The 20,846-nt window shown below is 42.8% G+C and overlaps 1 protein-coding gene across 5 annotated transcripts; it reads left to right on the plus strand.

Moving 5' to 3' along the window:
• Window positions 1-11,918: 11,918 nt before the first annotated feature.
• LOC107396898 (zinc finger protein 235) lies at window positions 11,919-20,446 on the plus strand. 5 transcript variants are annotated; one of them, XM_054738409.2, is made up of 3 exons: window positions 11,919-12,012; window positions 12,780-12,892; window positions 17,699-20,446. In XM_054738409.2, exons 2-3 carry the CDS (start codon window positions 12,883-12,885, stop codon window positions 19,375-19,377), a joined length of 1,689 nt encoding a protein of 562 aa, XP_054594384.2. In that variant the 5' UTR covers window positions 11,919-12,012; window positions 12,780-12,882; the 3' UTR covers window positions 19,378-20,446. The 5 variants fall into 5 exon arrangements, with proteins under 5 accessions (XP_054594384.2, XP_054594387.2, XP_070400348.1 ...); XM_054738412.2 differs by having other exon boundaries at window positions 12,007-12,143; XM_070544247.1 differs by lacking the exon at window positions 11,919-12,012 and adding an exon at window positions 12,151-12,624.
• The last annotated feature ends 400 nt before the right edge of the window (window positions 20,447-20,846 follow it).

A 20,846-nucleotide genomic window follows, 5' to 3' on the forward strand; every position in this document is an offset into this window, starting at 1 on the left:
CACAACCACCAGGGGGTGCTGCATGAACGATTGAATTAGTCCTTACCATAACATCCCCCCTTTTGAGTACATTATAAACCATGATGTCTCTGTATTATCCACTTTTATGTCAATACTAAAATTACTGCAACTTAACTTGTAGCTGGGTACTCCAAAGCTGTTATCTTAACTCAAATCTGTTGCTTTTACTTATAACCATTATTTTATTTAACTGTGTGAACTTATTCTAACTGGGGGGAGGGGGGGTTGACAACCCCGTCCTTCAACTGAGTGAGGGGATTATTCTGCCCCGGGCTGGTCACTCAGGTGCTCGAGAGTACCTTCTACCTAAATCAAAGTCCTTAAGGTACCTCGGTGGGTCTCTTTCTCTTGTAGGATATCTTCTTTCAGTAGTCTGGTTACTTGATGGTATAAGAGACTGCTGAACCTGGTTTGAAACAGGGCTGCTGCTGTTCTCTGGCAGGACAGGGACTTGTTCAGTTGGTTCAGTCTTGGTCCCTTTTAGGGTGATGAGATGGCTCCTGTTTCGACGAAGAAGCCCCTTGGAGGTCTCAACAAGGTAAGACCGTGGCGTATCTGCTCTGCCTGATATAGTCCCATTTGTTTTCATGTCTGTGATCCAAACATGATCTCCTGGGTGTAGTCCAGTGAGGTCTGTTGTTGAACCATATCCACTGTTTTTCTCTCTCCGTCCCTTCTCTCTCTCTCAGTTTAGCGATATCTGTCCAGCCTGGGTTGAGGCAGGATGGAAGTATGGGAACTGTGGTACGAAGTTTCCTCCCCATCAGAAGCTCTGCAGGGCTATGTCCATTGGCAAGTGGTGTGGCACGATATGCCATAAGAGCGAGATATGGGTCTCCTTCTTTCTGTAGGAGGCTCTTTACCGTTCTCACTGCTCGTTCAGCCTCACCATTGCTCTGAGGGAATCTCGGGCTGGAAGTGGTGTGGGCAAAGCCCCACTCTGAAGCAAACTTTTGAAAGTGTTCTGAGGAGAATTGTGGGCCATTATCCAACCTTAACTCTGTTGGTATGCCGTGGCGCGCGAATATGGACTTTAAATGGTCAATCACTGCTGCTGATGTGGTAGAGGACAGCTTAGCTATTTCTATGTACCATGAGAAATAGTCCACTGCAACCAAATACTGGCTGTTACTCCACTCAAAAAGATCAGCACCAACTAACTCTCACGGCCGTGTTGGAAACTCAGTTGGCATAAGTATTTCTCTGGGTTGCTGTCTTACCTTTGCACATGTCTCACAATCTGCTACCAGCTGTTGTAGTTGAGAGCTCAGTCCTGGCCACCATACCGACTGCTTGGCTCGCTCCCTGGACTTTACAATGCCCTGGTGACCTGTGTGCAGTCGTGTCAAAACATCTTTCTGTAATCTCTTTGGAATAACTATACGCATACCTTTTAGGAGAAGATCATTTTCGACAGTCAGGTCTCCTGCATGCTGGTGATATGGGAAACACGGACCTGGTATTTTGAGTTTGTCCGGCCAGCCGTTCTTGCAGTAGAGTTTGATTTGTTTTAGTGTTTCGTCTTTGTCTTGCTGCTCTCTTATTTCCTGTAGTCTCTTCTCAGTTGCAGGAAGGCCTGAAATGACCTGATGTGCATACAGGTCTATTTCGGCCCCTAATGTCTTGTCACAAACCATCCTTTCTGGTGTTCTGGACAGCACGTCTGTAGTTGCTATGTGTTTGCCCGGGACATGTGAGACGATGAAAGAGTATCTCATTAATCTCATTCTCAGTCTTTGAACTCGTGGTGGCAGTTCGTCTAAGTTCTTGGAGCCCAAAAGTGGTACTAAAGGCTTGTGATCTGTCTCAACATGGAACTCAATGCCTATAAGAAAATCAGAGAATCGCTCACATGCCCAGGTTATGGCTGACGCTTCCTTCTCTATTTGAGCATACCTTTGTTCTGTGGGGGTTAATGCTCTTGAAGCGAAGGCCACTGGCTTGGTAGCGTCATTCTCTTGTTTCTGAAGTAGCACCGCTCCTAGTCCATAGGAGGATGCATCAGCTGATACTTTTGTTTGTGCCTTGGGGTTGTAGAGTGCCAAGTTTGGTGGTTTACACAGTTCTGCCTTAATGTTGTCAAACACTGTTTGTTGAGCCTCACTCCAACACCACATGTTTTTGGTACTGAGCAGTTCTCTCAATGGCTGTGTTTTCTCTGCTAAGTGGGGAAGGTACTTGCCTAGATGATTAACCATTCCTAGGAATCGCCTCACTCCACCCACATCGGTGGGTGCCTCCATGTTGCTGACCGCTTTCACTTTTTCTGGGTCTGCTTTGACTCCTGTAGTGTCAAGGATCTGTCCTAGGAACTTGATTGAGGTCTTTGCAAACTCACATTTCTCGCTCTTCAATGTCACCCCTGCTTTTGTGAGCCGTTCGAGGACTGCGACCAGTCTCTTGTCATGCTGGGTCTGTGTGTCCGCATAAACCAGAATGTCATCCATCTGGCAGACAACTCCGTCCAGTCCCTCCAAAAGCTGAGACATTCGTTTTTGAAAATGTTCAGGGGCTGAGGATATGCCGAAACAGAGTCTATTGAAACAGTACCTTCCGAATGGTGTGATGAAGGTCGTGGGAAGAGCTGACTGCTTGGACAAAGGTATTTGCCAGAACCCTGAGTTAGCATTGAGTTATGAGAACACCTTTGCGCCCTCCAGCTGTCCTAGTGTGTGCTCAACTGATGGCAACATGTGTCTCTCTCTTTTCACAGACTTGCTCAGTTTGGTCAAGTCCACGCACACACACACTTCATCTCTGTTTGGTTTAGGTACTGGAACCATTCCTGCACACCAGTCAGTAGGCTGCTCTACTCTGGAGATTACTCCTAACTCTTCCATACGAGCAAGCTCTCGTTTGACTTTGGACAACAGGGGAAGCGGGACCCTTCTGGGGGTTGACAGGGCGAATGGCTTAGCATCCGCTTTAAGCTCAATTTTGTATTCCCCCTCTATTCAGCCTAACCCGCTGAATAGTTTTGGAAACTGCTGCTTTACTGCCTCTACTGAAGTGAGGGGCACTGCTTCTACTCTGGTCACTAACCCAAGTGCTACACATGCTGAGCGGCTAAGTAACCCTCCCGTCAGATCTGCTACTACATACACAGGCTGTACTGTAGTTTTGCTTGGAGTGCTCAGGTTAGCAGTAAATTTCCCTCTAACTGCTAGTGGAGACATTCCTGCCCCATACAGTTTCAGATCTGTGGGTTGCAGCTGTGGTTTTTGTGCTAGAGCGTTGTACTCTTTTTCAGGCAAGACAGTTACATCCGCTCCTGTGTCAATCTTGAGCCAGTAGTCTACATTGTTAACTTTTATTTTAGTCAACCACGCATCCTCAGTTCTCTCTGAGGCTACTGTTCCCAAAAATGCTACCTCTCTTTCTACACTGTCACCCCCTGCTGCACGTATTTCTCCCACTGCCCAAGACCTGCACACTCTTGCATTGTGACCTTTCTTTTTACACTGATTGCAGAGTACCTCTTTGGCTGGGCACAGGTCCTTGCTGTGAAAGGGTGTCTTTCCACATCGGTTGCATTGGCTTTTCACATTCTTCTCGGTGTTTTGTGGCATAGTCTTTCTTGGTTTGAAGTGTTTTACTTTTGCTTTAATGATGTCCACGTTACAAGGATTTTCCTGCTTGAAGTTGTTTTTAAGAAGATCCTGCTGCTTCTTAACAAGCTCACTTTGACGAATCCGTATCACTGCTTTTTCTAACGTGAGCTCTGCGTCCATTTGCAGTTGCTCCGAGAGCCTCTTGTCTCTTATTCCGACCACGAGTCTGTCCCTTATCATTTCACTGTGCAGTGCCCCGTAGCCACAATGCTCAGCCAAGGAATATAGGGATGTAATGAATCCATCTGCAGTCTCTCCCATTTCTTGCTGCCTTTGTTTGAACTTTGCACGTTCAAAGATGGCATTTCTTCTGACTACGAAGTGTGCCTCAAGTTTATCTTTGAGAGTGTGGTACTCACTCGCCTCCTCCTTGGTCAGGTTCAACGAAGTAATCACGTCTTCAGCTTCATCGTCCATTGTATATATCAGAGTGTTAACCTGGTTTTCGTCCGATTGTAGCTCAAGTCCGGATGCTATCCTGAACCTCTCAAAGCGTCTGATCCATTTCGGCCACTCTTCTGGCTTTGAAAAGTCGAACTTCGGCGTCGGTGATACCTGGAAGGCTGCCGACGCGGCTGCCATGCTGCTAATCGCAAGATGCTAGTTAGCGTTTGCTAATTTGTTAGCTTAGCTCTTACTGTGGCTGTTAATGCCAACTTGCAAGGTGAGTTCTCTCCGGTGAGAAAGCTTTCGTTGTCTTGACGTTCTTCCCTCCAGAGACACCATGTTTTGGTAGCCCTCCTGCTTATAATAGCAACATTAACGAGACTGGGCCAGCTCTTTCTTAACGTAGCGACTCCATTTATTGCCAAGCTGCAACAACCCCCCCACACACACAAGGCACAACCACCAGGGGGTGCTGCATGAACGATTGAATTAGTCCTTACCATAACATTCACAGCCCTTTCACTGCTCTGGCCCAACATTAACGTACAGACATGATATTGCATGACGTTTGCTCTATATTTGTACAATATTTCACCAAAAATATAGAGTAAACTTTGAAAATATCTATATGGTAAGATTGTTCATATTCTATCAACTATAAGAAATGTCATTTTATGTGGGTTCCAGCTCTGTATTGCCATAATCTGTCTATATTCTTACTGAAATAGCATTTGCTTTTCTAAAGTAACTACTGTATATTTGGATGAAATGATGGGATTACTCACTTGGGTGTAATTAATGTATGTTAATAAAACAATCATATCCAGATACATCAGCTCAGTTTATTACATTTTCTGAGATCACTTTGAAAACGATCACGTCCTCCTTTATGAGTAATGTTTACACACGTCTCAGTCCGTCTAAAATCAATACAAATGTCAAAATAAAAGCAGAACATTTTAAGACAGAAATATAACAATAAACCTTTGAACGTGGTTTACAGATGCACAGAAAACATCTGCACACCTCAAGGTTATTATTTTTTTTAATAAATGATTTGCTGCATCCCCCAGTGTTTTGTGCTGATATCCTAAAAATTTACAGAAATATTTACAAATTCACACATTTTCACACATTTACAATAACACAGCATGTCACTGTCAGAGCTGTAGTCAGATGCAGCTTTTTCTTCATTGGATAAAGACACATTTGCCCAATTTTGGCACGGGCATAAATCTGTGCATGACAGTCCTGCTGACATACAGGAACACCTTCCTGTCTCGCATGTGCCCTTCCTGCACCCACAGGGAACTTCCTGCATCACACTGTCAGGGGCAGGATTTCTAGTCATCCAGGTAACTGTCAGCTTACCATCCTCAATGTGCCATCCATCACCAGCAGGTGAGGGGGCACATATCTTAGCTTTCAGAGCTGACCTCATTATGGCTGCTTGGTAGTTTGACCTTTTGAAGTGTTGATACAGGGCATCATTTGTAGGGGGGATAGATCATTCTGGCAAAGCTGATGATGCCATGCAGAATGCTTTGTATCTGGCTTCATTTATAAAATTAAGACCAGACAAAGGCTATGGTACTAGAGCCTCCACTAGAGGAGACCTTCAGATCCCCTACAAGAAAACAAGGTTCGAACAAATGGTACTGTCCGTTAGAGGGAGTCAATTTTGGAACAACATCCCAGCGAATATCAGAGAGTTTCCCACCTATAGCACCTTTAAAAAGCACCTCAAACTACATCTTAAAGGTTCCCAGACATGTTTGCATCCGAAGTTATTCTTATTTTTTGTTTGTCTATTTTAATGGAATGTTTCCATCTGACAGTTTTTAAATTGTATAGTGTTACTTGTTTTACTTAGTTATCTTGTTGACGGACTACAGATGCAAATTAGCAACTATGCTATAATCTGGCCCATTTACGATCGATACAATGTATTTGATTGTTTATTAATGTGCATTGTCCTGAATAAAGAGTTGAATTGGCTTCATTTACATTTTGGGCAGTTGGTTGTTCATACAGGTGGCATACATATTTGCGGAGTTTTGCACAAGTTGATCCGTCCAAGTAGAAGTACTACCCAAATTTGTAAATGCAGTCAGAAACTCTGTTTTTTCACAAGCAAGAGAAAATGTCTTTCTTTTGCCCTTCCCATAGAAAGCACTTGTAGAGTCACAACCTGAAAAGGTATGACTCCCAGTAAGCGCAGAACACAGGCCGTTGCCAAGAGTTGATGAGACCTTAGCGATGTCAATGATTCTACTTCTGTTACCAACTCCTGTGAAGAAATATAAGCTACGTGGTAACTCTCTCTGTAGACTTAAGCTTGGTTTATGCTTGACGCATTTACTTTCTGCTTGGTGATGCGGCTCGCGGATGGAACGCGCTTCACAACTTGCAGCGTTTATGGTTCATGCGGCTTGTCTCTGCGGTGAGCCAATATTCTCCCAAACTGTAGGGGGCAGCATGGAGCTCTATGGCATGCATCCAACACTACACCATAGTAGAAGTAAAAATTACTGTTGTTTACAACATGGCATTCCAGCATTTTTTAACAGCGTCCTCGTCTTTTCCGACAGTGCGAGCTATTTCTCTGCAAGAATTATTAACAACAATGGTGATCTTTGAGAGCTGAATCATACAAATGTCATTATTTACGAACCTCTGCCATACTAGTTCTTGCCATTCCGCCATGTTTTTCCGTGTTCGACCGTCTGCGTGTTAGAAAATTTCCTAAGTGCGTGGTGCAGAAATTTTGGGCCGTGCGGAGGCGCTGTGGAGGGGCGTGGTTGTTAAAATGAAGCAATTTCGCCGCGCGAACCTCGCGGACACGTCAAGCATAAACCAACCTTTACAGCAATCACTCCCATGTCTGTCAGGACTCTTTATGATCACTGTGTTGTGCTCCTGTGCAGCATGTCAAACTTTCAACTGGAGCCCTGCACTGAAGCCCTAGGCCCTCGGGCCGGGCTTCGGGCCAACGACTGTGTAATTACCTCGAACACGGGCCGGGCACCTTTATTTTTAATCGAATTCATAAAAAAAATTGAAACACAAACGCAGCAGTAGAGCCCTGCGCGGGACTGTTTTCTTCATCCAGCTCCCGTTGCTTTTCTGACCATTACCGCCTGCAACCGCAACGTGTGTGTTACACTCCCGCCCGCACCTGCAGCGTGCATGTCTACTCCCGCCCGCAACTGCAAAACTCAGAAATTATTACCTCACAATAAAAGAGATGTATCGAGTTTGCGTCCTCTCTGGTCCTGGAGAAAACATGTCACAACCCGCGGCTCTTCCATCCATCTGATGCGGCTCTCTGTGCTTGTAAAATAGTGAATGGATATTTAAATAAAATGCTTTATATTTTACTGAATTAATTTTATATCTGTAAGTCAATTCTATGTAAAGATTGTCTGCGTAAACCTGAACAGGTCCAACCCGGTCTTACTGCGAGACCGGGTTGACGGGTCACACTTGTACGTAATCATAGGCGCTTTCTGAGCTGAAGATGTCAGATTCTGGGCTTCTCCTCAGACGGCTCCTGGATGCGTCGCCACATTGGAGACAGGAACAAGCGCTATTCAGCCAAAGTTTCATAATCAGGGAACATTTTCTAAGTGACAAGTCTCTCTGAGAGACAGGGTTTGGAAAACACTCGCTTCAGTGGGAGGAATCTTCCCGCATGCGCTCTGGTTCTGCAACGCACTCCAAGCCAATCTCCACAACTTCAGCTCGCTGTGCACATATGCGCTGAGCAGCTCAGATGTTCAGATGGGAATCTTTTTGCTACATAATAACGAATAAAATGTCTTCGTCTGCTTGCGTCGGGGTAATTCTTTCTATTCTTTCTCCGTCAAAATAAACGGTCAAATACGGGAACTATCCGGTCAACACAAGCCCTCCTTTTGACTGTTTTGTTTTCTTGTGAAAATTGTTGGAAAGAGATCAAATTTAACTTGATTAACACCAGAGCCAGCGCGCCGTCATCTCCGTGACGGTAAACGAGGGAAAAACAAATTGATCGGATCCTGCACGTCTTTTAACACATTGGTCAGGATTGACGCACTTTGTTTTCATTTAGTTGGTTTAAAAAAAGTCAGGCTCAGACTCTGGTCGGGCCAGAGAATCCTGAAAACCTTTTTGGGCCGGGTCGGGCTGGGGCGCCACCCCCTCGGGCCGGGCCAGACACGGGCTCAGATTTTAGGCCCGTGCAGGGCTCTACTTTCAACAGTAGTCAGATACAGTCAAATACTTTAATTGCTTGATGAAATGCATCAAGGGAAATTATGAATACAAATGCAATAACAAAAACAGCAACAACAATCATTTTAATACAAAACTTACAGATGTGGATCTAGACAGGAAGATGGTGTACTGTCTAGCAGCATTTGTGGTACCGAACCTGCAGAGACACACAATCTTTGTCTTTGATGTGTAACAGAATGCTTTCATCTCGCTTGATCTCAGCAGCTTTCAGCAACTGGCCTTCAATTTATAAACAAAAATTCAGTTAGTGCAGGAAAATGATGAGTGCCACTATGTTCTCACATTTACATTTCTCTGTGTGTGTGAGAGTGAGTTACCTACCAGCAGAAGATGTTACAGCCAGAACCAAATGTGGTCTCTGGCGTTTTCTACGAACAATTACGTACTTCTCAACTTTTTTGCAGATTATGCACAGGGCTGGAAGCACAGGACCAGCAGTAGCAATTGGCAGACCTGATCTCGACCTGAGTTTTTTCTTTGGAGTTTCTTACGTGCTGCTGGGTACACCCTGCAGCACATCCACGTGTTTCTCTGTTTTCTGATGTCGTCGTCTCCTCACCTGCAATACGTTTCCCAGCTTGCTCCATGCGTCTGTTATCAATAAAACGTCTGTAGCAGGTGGGATGAAAGGCAGCATTGTCTGGAATATTCCGAAATTCTGTATCACGGTAACGTTGATACACTTCTGCTAACGCTCGACTCTCAGCATGCAATCGAAGCCACATTGTGATGGATTCTCTGTAACTATTCCATCGTGTAAATGTAAAATCCTGTACCTGCTCATGCTTCACGGATGCAATATGCATGTAGCACAATTTTCGTCCATATTTGCTCATTTTTGTTGGATTTTCCGAAGATTTTTCTTGGTCCTCGCTGCAACTTTCCAAATCCAAGGTGTCCGCCATGTTGGAATGTGTTTACTAAATGCGTGCACCGCATTGGTTCAAAACGGTCATGTGACAATCGCCTCACTACTTTCTGATTCTGCTCCAAACTGGTACGTAATATGCATGTGTAGGTGGCCTAGTGTCCCTTTTCACAAATCTCATTTTATCCTATCTCAAACACGGCACGTTAGCTTTTTGTACGTATTTTGAAGGACAATTACTTAAAAAGTACACAGTAAAAGTAGTTCATACTTTGGTACCAGATAGTACTCGAGGTACTTAGTATGTGTGTATCAAATGGGCCATTCCCATCTGTACGGGGTCGGCCCGGGCCGGGTAGCGTAGGTTGTTTACATATCTGGGTGGCCTGGTATTTTTCCGGGCCAACCAAGGCTCATTCTCAGCCCTCTTCTCGAGGGGGTCTGCTTCAGGCCGACCAGGGCCAACACACCCACTGCTGACAGCAAATTCACACCTTCCATTAGAGCAAGCCTCTGATTGGTGGGTAGAATCAGCCCACATGGGCTTAAGGCAAGGATGTGTGGAATCAACCGGGCTAGGCTGGGGCCGACTGGGGCTACCCGGCCCGGGCCGACCCGGTACAGATGGGAATGGCCCAAAAAAGGCACATTTAGCAGTTCGGTCATCCTGATTTCAGCCCATTCTGTCACTCATCTCAGCTCTTCTCCAGAGGCGAGCCGGTGTTACCGTAAAGTACTATGTAAATGCGCACTTCAGTTGTAGGTGCGGCTCACTCGACCACGGACAAACGAATGACGGCTCACTTGACCACAGTCCCCTGCGACCCTACGTGGACAAAGCGGGTTCAGACAATGGATGTATGGATGGATAAGACAAGAGCCGTGTGCTCTGCACCGATATCTCCATCACTGTTAATGAAGGGAAAAACAAATAGATCTGATCCTTTTCTTACCTTTTCAACATTGTTTAGTGTAAAGTTTTGTTCAGCACAAAGTTTAATTACAACAATCCAACAAGACAGAGTCTGGATTTGTATTCTGAACAGTTTAAACATGTTTTAAAAAGAGACGAGTCCAAAAGCAGCACCTGCTCAACTATTAAAATCACTAAATATCTAAATATTGTGGACACAGACGGGCGACGGCTTCTGGATCAATTTTATACAAACAGTTTTATTAATTATCTTCTGTTGAAAGATAACTTTGAGGTACATGAGCAAATGGTATTGGTTGCCGTCACCTGTATGGTGACTGCTTATACTGGTCAAAGCAGCTCTCGGCTGTCTTAGGCCTAGTCCACACGTAGCCGGAGTTTTTTTTAAACGAATATCCGCCCCTCCAAAAACTTGCATCCACACCACCTCGTTTTAAAAGAAAACTCTGTCCACACGTACCCGGATAAATACGTTGTTAAGGACATGCCAGACCTGTAGGCGGCAGTACTTCCTCCGTTCTTAACCTCGTCCTTCGTCTGTGGTCTTCCGCAAGGAGCAGTAATTCCGCTTGCAAAACCAAACAAGCAAAAAGCGCTAGGACAATTGATAAAGCGAGCGCAGCTCCGAGGGCATCCATGCTGTCGGCTAGTGTAAACACAGGTCGCACACGTGATGTCAGCATTTTTTTGTTGCGGAAAGTGACGTTGCGGACCTTAAAACTCCGGTTTTGTCTGTCCACACGCAGACACCCAAAACGGAGAAAACGCAGATCTTCACTTTGGCCGGAGTTTTTAAAAAGATCCGTTTTCGTGTGAAAAAACTCAGTTTTCGTGTGGATGACAGGCCAAAACGTAGAAAAAAATCTACGTTTTGGCAGATCCCCGGCTACGTGTGGACAAGGCCCCAGAGTAGGCTCCACCTACAACATCGAGGCTGCTGTGGCTCCCAGTCTTTTCTTTACTGTGGGAAACAGGTAATAATGGCTCTTTGATGGGAAAAGGTTGCCGACCCCTGCTCTACATGGTCAAACTCCTCCCTATATTACTATTAAGGCCTTATACTCCAACCTGAGCCCTCAGGTACACTAACAAGAACCTTCTAGAAGTTCCAATGACCGGACATAAAAGTCGAGGTGATCACTCCTTCCAGACCCCGACTTTGGAACGATCTTCCTTTATCATTATGTGGTAATGACAGTCAAGACACATTTAAAAAACAGCTGAAGACCTTATTATTTAAAGCTGCTTTTAAAATAAATCCTTTTTTATGTTATTTTTAACTCAAATTTGTTATCATCTCATTTGTTTTATAAGTCTCTGACTTTGTTTTTCTGATTTAACTTTATTTCTGTTTTCAGATCATTATGATTTTATGACTTTATTTGTTTTATTTTGATCTATGTGAAGCACTTTGTAATTTTCTATCTGAGTGCTATATAAATAAAAATTTCTCACTAATATTTACTTACAAAGCTATTTTAGTCGACTAAATTATATGTATTTTTCTTCTGATGCAATAATTTTACACTTGTGTAAAGGAAATGTTATCTATAGCAACTTGAAACTGTAAAGAGGTCATAAAGTCAAGTGAAAAAGAGAATTGGTCAGATTTAGATAATGGAACTTCATAAAAAATAAGTTTCCCCTTTCTTTACGGGGCTTTTAAACAAACCGCTCAAAATAAAAGCAATATAATAGAGGGGAAAAACTGGTGTTTATTTTAAGTAACTGCCTGGGGAAGTTATCACTAGTTATGTGTTGTTCATTAGTCACACACTGAACACACAGGTTGTGTTGCTAATCCTCCAGACACATGTCCACTAGGTGGCGGTAGTGCATATTTACGTTGGTTGTACAGAAGAAGAAGAACACGAAGCTGCTAGCAGAGTTAGCTTGTTGTTCTGATGTGTGAGGTGAATATTGGAGGCTTTTTAGTAAAAATGTCTTCACTTCAGTCTCTGGAAGAGTTGATCAGATAAAGCGACTAACTGCTAGTTTAGTGAACTAGACCAAATTCTTGCTTTGTTTACCGACATTCGTTGCGGTGAGTACGTCGTTGTCCAGTAGCATGCGGAGATTGTTTTAAAACTGTACAACCCGCCCCACGATCGAGAGACGTTGCCAGACTAATATTTATTTTGTCTGGCTTGCCAAGCTAAATAACTGCTGCAGAAATCTTCTCAGCAGGGCCAGGTGGTGAACACTTTATTATTGGTGCGAGTTCTTTCCAGAACCAGAGACGATATTCTGCGGTCTTCGTGACAATCGGAGCTCCAAAAGCAGGTGATGGGTCAGAAAAGCTTTTCTCTAGACTTCCTGTCCTCTGGGTCTGCTGCTGTTCCTTTGGCCTCTCTGAGAAACGCGCTCGTTTAGCTGCTTTCATCAGATTGAAGAGGTTCCCTCTATCAGACTCGCTCATCTGAGTTGGTCATGATGCAGGATCGCTGCTCGCTCTCTGATCCATCCTGCTCACACTCTCCGACGGAAAAGCCCCGAATCTGAATGTGACTCTGGAGGAAAAAGCGGTTAGCTCTACTCCGTGAACTCTGGTGACCAAAGGTCCTCTTTTCCAGACTTGATCTGTCCTCAGCTGATCAGAACCAAAGCGTTGGATCTTTAATCTCATGAGTTGTTCTGAAGCAGCATCTTAATCAGCTCTCCTGCTTTGTTTCTATTGCAGCTGTTAGCTAAACACGGCTAAAGAAAACCTGCTCCCACTTCAGGATCATCCATCAGCTGGGACTGATTCATCGTGTTTACTTCACCATCTGGATCTGGACAGCATGGATACAGGTGTGTGTGTGTGTGTGTGTGTGTGTGTGTGTGTGTGTGTGTGTGTGTGTGTGTGTGTGTGTGTGTGTGTGTGTGTGTGTGTGTGTGTTCGTTCTTGTTCTTGCTACATACAGAGGACCATTTTATCTACAATGTGAGGACGTTTTTTGGGGTCCTCACTTTTTTAAGAAGCTTACTAGTCTAGTTAAGGCATAATACAGTCACAACAATACATGGGAGTCAATGGATGGTCCTCACTATGATAGAAAGAAAGACATGTAAGTGTGTGTGTTGTGACAGGATCGTTACATGCTTACTTAGTATGAAGATTGCTGTAAAGACTCCGATACAACAAGTCAGTGACTAGATGCAATCTGCTGGGTTCCTTATATAGGAAACTTTTTACTGATTGGCTTAATGACCTGAACTGTATTGGAATGTTTTAGGGCTGAAACGATTCCTCGAGTATAGAGCTGAAACGATTCCTCGAGTACCTCGAATAATTCGAGTACAAAAAATCCTCGAGTCAAATTCTCTGCCTCGAGGATTCGTTTAATTCATATTTAATTAATTCATGGCTTTGCAATCGCCCGGAGTCATGTTTCACCCGGACCGAAATAAGTGACGCACATGCCCACTGGACTGCGAGTAGCGAATGTAACTTAACTTTCTCTTAAGCCATGGCGGACAACGTAGACCCCGGTGGAGTGCGAAAAAGACAGAAAATGTCAAAGTTGTGGAACCATTTTTCACGTCGTAAGGTGGAAAACGTAGTCCAGTATAAATACTGTAAAATGGATTTAGCCTACCACAACACCACATCCTCCATGCTGCAGCACCTGTAAATGTCACGTCTGCAAGCGGACTCGGAGCCTCTACAAGATAATGAATGCATTTTAGCCTGTTTTTCTATATATTCTGCGGACTCTGCGACTTTTTCGTTTGTAGCACTCAGTTTCAGCTCACACCGTACATCTGGTAGCAACACGTCGGACTTAAAATGTGCTAAAAATAGCAGTTTTTACACAACACGTCGGATTTTTTATTGTGTTATTGATGTCTGTTGTCCCTCGGGGTTTCTGCAGGAGGACGCAGGTATTTATGAGCAGCGGAGGAAAACGAAAGAAAGTAAATAAATGTTTTGTGATCAGTATAATTTGACAAAACCACAGCAAACATGCTTTTGGCAATCCTTGTTAGTGTGAGAAAAAAAGTGTGGAAATTAAAACGGACGTGTGTTAATAGGGAAACAGGGGCGAGCTGTTTGCGCCGTGAGCGGTTCTGGTTCTGTTTGGGCCGCAGCCACTCGCAGCGTTATTCTCCTAGTTTTTGTCTGGCTTGCAGGCTAGCAGATTCTCACACGAGGGGAAAATCAGCTCAGGTTGTTTACTTATTTTTTGCACAGGCATTTGTTTACTGTGAAGTAAAGTTGAAGTGCTGAAGTTTTGCAAACTAATTTTGAATAAAACTTGAAGAATAACTGGCAATTGCTTTCTCATTTTAAGAGGTCTTTCATAATTATAACATGCTATTTGATATCAAATCACTTTTATTGTCACGTCACATGTGCAGGTACACTGGTACAGTACATGCGAGTGAAATTCTTGTGTGCGAGCTTCACAGCAACAGAGTTGTGCAAAAATACAGTAATGTAAAAACAAGTAAAATATAAAAATGGCTAATCTAAGTATACAAATGAATAAAGTAAACAATAAGATAAGAGATATAAAATGTACAGAGGTTGGTATGTGCAAAACAGTGGCATTAATGTACAGTATGGAGCGTGTAATGTTGGAACTTGGTGGAACTCGCGACGAGGCAGCCATACTCGACGCCATCTTGGCTCATCAATATATGATATAAAGGTTTACAAACACAAAAGGGTAATTTATTAGAGTACTCGATTAATCGAAAAAAAGATTCGATAGAGTACTCGATTACAAAAATATTCGATAGCTGCAGCCCTACTCGAGTACCTCGAATACTTCGAGTACAAAAAATCCTCGAGTCAAATTCTCTGCCTCGAGGCTTCGTTTAATTCATGTTTAATTAATTAATGGTGTTGTGATTATTAGCCAACAAATAATTTGTAAGCTTTACTTACTTTTTGGATTCATCAATAAATTCGTAAATATAGAAATATTTACCGATTTATTACGTAATTAGGATATCCGTGGATATGTCTTGGGGCACCACCCCTCTTATAGAGCTCCGGGAGTTGACGTCACTTCTCCCGGCATGCTACAGTTCAAATCGAAACAGCGCCATTTGGCAGGCAGAAGCCGGCAGCTGGACTATTTGTTATTGTCAGAAAACTCAATCAAACGGGAAATATGGTAGATTCCTGTTGTGCCCCAGGATGCAGAACAGACACGGACGACATAAGGAATGAGCCATCTACAGGATTCCCCAAGATCCGGAGCGCCGCAAACGTTGGATCATTGTAGTAAAACGCGCTAGTGACCGGGCTAAAATGAAACTGTGGGATCCCGAGAGTAAAGGTTTTCGCTTATGCAGCGACCGCTTCATATCAGGTACTTAAACCAACGTTTCCTCAACTGTGTATGGTATTTATTTTAAATGCTTTTATTACGATTCTTAGTGGGCTTCCTAAACTTATTTTGGCGTGGCTTTTTCTGTCTTATTACTCATAGCAACAAGTAAACGTCACGTAAAACGGTGCCTCGTGATTTCTGCATGCTGCCGTTTACGTGTTTTATGATCACAGCAATTAACCGGCTAAGCTGTATTTAATTTTTAAGCAATGGTTGATCAATTGTCAGATCACACATAAAAAGCACTTTGGATTGCTATTATCTGTCTCACCGAGACAGATCTCAGACAGATCCTGAGACGCTCCTGCCTGACATATTTATTTTATTCATGGAAAACAATCAGACTAGTGATTTCTCTTGGCGTTCAGTTTGTACATTCAAACAGCACAGCACTCTATTTAAACTACTTACATGTAAATCTGCTATTTGTCCATCCATCCATCCATTTTCATCCGCTTATCCGGAGTCGGGTTGCGGGGGCGGTCCCGACTTCCCTCTCCCCAGCCGCTGGAGCCAGCTCCTCCGGGTAAATCCCAAGGGGTTCCCCGGCCAGGTCCAGTAAGAAGTCCGCTCCGACAGCTTCTGGCAATTTTAAAAAGTATCCCAGGGGCATGGTGGTCGGAGATGTTTACTCTATTTAATTTCTGACTATATAAAACGATTTCTTCGGTTTTAAAGTGTGAAGTAAACTCCGACAAAGTAAAATCCAAGCGGATCCCATTCACGTTCATGGTTACATCCGTGTTTGTTAACCTTTTTTTCCTGCCAAAATAGCGTCTACTAACTGAGAGTTACGTGGGGTCCGGAGCTCTATAGGGGAAAAATGAATCCAAACCTCTTATCAATCCGACTGAAGTTCATAAAATTCTTTTCACGAGCAGCAGTTGTATTTATACCACACAAACAAATCACCTGAGACAAAACTTAATTGGCAATAACATTTATTAACTAATATGACCACTTCAGCTCCTCCCAAAGCGTTTAGCCAATCAACATCAACCAACTTATTTTATCAAACGAATAACAAGCAATGAAACAATGGAATGATAATGTGAAATAACAATCTGATCCGGTAGGTGGGTGAAATGACGTAATCAGCAGTGATAGGTTGGTTACCCAAAATGGAGGGAGTTTTGGAAAAACTAAAATGGCGGATCCTTCGTTTGGCTGAACAACAAACCGCATGGGTGTGTGTGTTTATCTTTCCCAACGTCAAACAGTGAGTGTAAGCAGACGTCAAAGTGGCAAGCTTTCACAGTCTCAATCAAAAACACTTCAAAGCCGCTTCACAAAGATCAAGAAACAAAACAAATCAATCAAAGGCAAATGAAATATCTAAGCAGTCTGTCAGCCTGGCCACAGCGTGAACAAACTCAGATTTTAACAATAAAAAAAACAAAACGGCTTACTTTTAGATGTCCAATAGCGTTTTGGTATGGAAAAGAGAAACCGTCTGTTAATTTGAAGCGGTCGCGCGGTCGACAGCTTGTTCGGTACTATACGAGAATCGAGAGAGAAAGAGAGAGAAAAACTTTGAACGATCGAACAAACGAGACGTCCCTCTGGAGTACGCTGAGCAAATCAGATGGCGTTGTTCCGTTGCTTCCAGCAGCTAGGCCTCCGCACGAGAGTGTTTGCTGTTGCATTTCAGTTATAATGTGACCAACCACACAAAAACATCTGATTTATTCAAAAATTGGAATTAAGCATCAAGGTCAGCAGTGTGCAGCTACCTTAACTGTACAGATGGTCTCTGCAGACAGACTTCAGTGCTGCACAAACATAAGGAAAAATTAAAGGGGCAGTACAATGTAAAGCCACCTTTACCTTGTTGTAGTTGAATAAAGGCAGCTTGTCTGGTCAGATGTAGCAGACTAAAAGGTAAGAGCTGTGACTGAGCTGCTTTCTGTGTAAATGAGTCATTTTGAAAAGACAAAGGAGAAACGCTTCATATATACATATCTATGATTCCTCCTACGTCCCTCACAGCAGTGGGTGGGGTTTGAGCAGGTGAGTTTGACCTACTTCCGAGGAGGTTTGTTAAGATGAAAGGCTACAGGGACTCGGCTCTCATCATTCACTTTGAAAATCCGTTCAAAACATTTGATTCGTTCGTGAACGTCACATCACTAAAAGTCACTCAATTCAAAAGTTATTTCATGTTCTCTGAGTTGGTTCTGATCTTACCAACCTAAACCAATAATTAAACAGTTTACTAATATGTGGGAAAATAAAGTTACAGTGGTTATTAATTTGTTTCTGTTTCCCTAAGATGTTCACCAGATGGTTAAAGAAGAAGCTCCTGAAGATCAGAGTGCTGGTGTGGACCAGCAGGATCCAGAACAGTTCCACATAAAGGAGCAACAGGAGGAACTCTGGACCAATCCGGAAGGAGAGCAGCTCCATTTGAAAGAGGAAACTAATCCTACCAGGTTTCCCTTCACATTATTTTGTATAAAAAGTGAAGATGATCAGCAGCAAATAGAAGACAGAGATGTTCCAACCAGCAGCTCAGCTGACCAGACAACAGCAGAAACTGGTAGAGACGCAGAATCTATCAGGAACCCAGTTCTGAACCCCAGTGAACAGATATCTGATTTTTCAGAGACTGAAGTTAGTGGAGATGAAGTGAATCTAAACGTTGAGTTATTAGATTCTGGGCCTGAAACTGGAGAGAATCACTGCAATAATGGTGGAAAAATATTTTGTCATAGTAAAAGTTTTAACAGTCACATGAAAGTCCACACAGGACAGAAACCTTTTTCCTGTGAACTCTGTGGAAAAAGCTTTAATCAAAGGGCAACTTTAAACACTCACATAAGACTCCACACAGGACAGAAACCTTTTTCCTGTGAACTCTGTGGAAAAAGCTTTAATCAAAGGGTAACTTTAAACACTCACATGAGAGTCCACACAGGACAGCAACCTTTTTCCTGTGAACTCTGTGGAAAAAACTTTAATCAAAGGACAAATTTAAACACTCATATGAGAGTCCACACAGGACAGAAACCTTTTTCCTGTGAACTCTGTGGAAAAAACTTTAATCAAAGGGCAACTTTAAACAGTCACATGAGACTCCACACAGGACAGAAACCTTTTGTTTGTGAACTTTGTGGAAAAAGTTTTAGTCATAAGTCAGCATTAAACACTCACACGAGAGTCCACACAGGACAGAAACCTTTTTCCTGTGAACTCTGTGGAAAAAACTTTAATCAAAGGGCAACTTTAAACAGTCACATGAGACTCCACACAGGACAGAAACCGTTTGTTTGTGAACTTTGTGGAAAAAGTTTTAGTCATAAGTCAGCATTAAACACTCACATGAGAGTCCACACAGGACAGAAACCTTTTTCCTGTGAACTCTGTGGAAAAAACTTTAGTCAAAGGGCAATTTTAAACAGTCACATGAGTGTCCACACAGGACAGAAACCTTTTGCCTGTGAGCTGTGTGAAAAAAACTTTAATCAAAGGACAAATTTAAACACTCACATGAGAGTCCACACAGGAAACAAACCTTTTGTATGTGAACTTTGTGGAAAAAGTTTTAGTCGTAAGTCAGTCTTAAACACTCACATGAGAGTCCACACAGGACAGAAACCTTTTTCCTGTAAGCTCTGTGGAAAAAACTTTATTCAAAGGGCAACTTTAAACAATCACATGAGAGTCCACACAGGACAGAAACCTTTTGCCTGTGAACTCTGTGGAAAAAACTTTAATCAAAGGGCAACTTTAAACAGTCACATGAGAGTCCACACAGGACAGAAACCTTTTGCCTGTGAACACTGTGGAAAAAACTTTAATCAAAGGACAAATTTAAACAGTCACATGAGAGTTCACACAGGACAGAAACCTTTTTCCTGTGAACTCTGTGGAAAATGCTTTAAACATAAAACAAATTTAAACAGTCACATGAGAGTCCACACAGGACAGAAACCTTTTTTGAACACGTGATAACGAATTGTCAACAATGATGTTCTCTCCTCAAGGTCCAAGCTTCCCTTATCATCCTACAGGACTCTTCATGCCTCTAAATAAGGAACACTCTCAGCTCAGATTAGTTGCTAAATCAAAGAATGATTTTGTATATGAAATATGAACTTCTAAAACGTATAAGCTAGATAATCATTAAATAAATGTTTGTTTATTGCTACTTATAATAATTATAGTATAATGACATGTTTTCATTAATCTGTGCTCAATGATTGAAGTTTCAAATGAATGTTATGCTATGATTACATTGATTGAAATATGTTTCAGCGTGTTTACATGACAAGGTCATCACCATTTGCACTCATTCAGGACAAAGTAAAGTTAAGTTAAATGCGTGACACATAGATAGTCCTTTACCCCAGATCAGAGCATCCGGATCAAAGAAGGCGTGTTTCTGAGTTGTCGTGGTAATATTCCTCAACTTGTCAGCCTCTGGTTGGCTACACAAATCATAACATGAGAACATTAAAACTGGATCACTCTGGTGATTCATCAGTTCTTGAGAAAAGCTTCAGACCAGCCATTTGAAGCAAGACCTCTTTAACCCATCAAAGCTTTTGACACGTCATCAAAATCTTTTTGCACCTGCGAAGCTGATACAGCAAACAGTTCCTGCAGAACAAGCTGATATTGTTTAGACTCCTTAAGAGTCCCCCAGACGCGCGATTCTATCCATCTGTCGTGACCCGAGACATCTCTGGACTGGAGAAGTCGGTGCTGTGGTCAATCTACTGGACCTGGGTGCCAGAGGTCATCCGACCTCTGACCTACGGATCCACGAAGAGGGTCTCTGAGAACGGGTGAAGTAGACACACAGATAGCGTCTGATGCTTTTTGATAATAATCAGCTTCATAGCTTAACGCAAACCAAATTCTTTTACATCCAGAACTCAGCTTTTCTAGATACGGAAGTTCTGATAACATCGCATTCACACATAGGTTCATACATCACATCTTGTTCCATCCATCACAGTAAAAGTTAGTTAACTTGTCATGTTTTGTTTGTAAAATAAATTCTTACTTTTATAAACCTGACTCTTTTCTGAATCAAAACAAAGTGTGTACAATCCCTTGGGGAAGTAAAGAATCCTAGAATCTTCTGTTTAACATAGTAAAGACCAAGCAGGGTGATATTATATATTTAGATAGAGTATCCCAGCTTATGGGTCATAAGTAGAGGTAATACATGTTGAGCACTCAAATTCTTAAACCCTACACTAGACACCCACTCATGCTCCCCATACACACCCTATTCACTCTAGTCCCGGTACTGCTGTACAAAGGGTACTATTTACCAGAGTTCGACCCTTTCTGCTGGGGTGCTGATGAGCAGTGCTCGGAACGTTACTTTAAAAAAGTAATTAGTTATAGTTACTGATTACTTTGTCAAAAAAGTAACTCAGTTACCGAGTTACGAGATTATAAAAGTG

The sequence above is a fragment of the Nothobranchius furzeri genome, chromosome 14 (assembly GCF_043380555.1).
Source record: "Nothobranchius furzeri strain GRZ-AD chromosome 14, NfurGRZ-RIMD1, whole genome shotgun sequence".
NCBI classification, from domain to species: domain Eukaryota; kingdom Metazoa; phylum Chordata; class Actinopteri; order Cyprinodontiformes; family Nothobranchiidae; genus Nothobranchius; species Nothobranchius furzeri.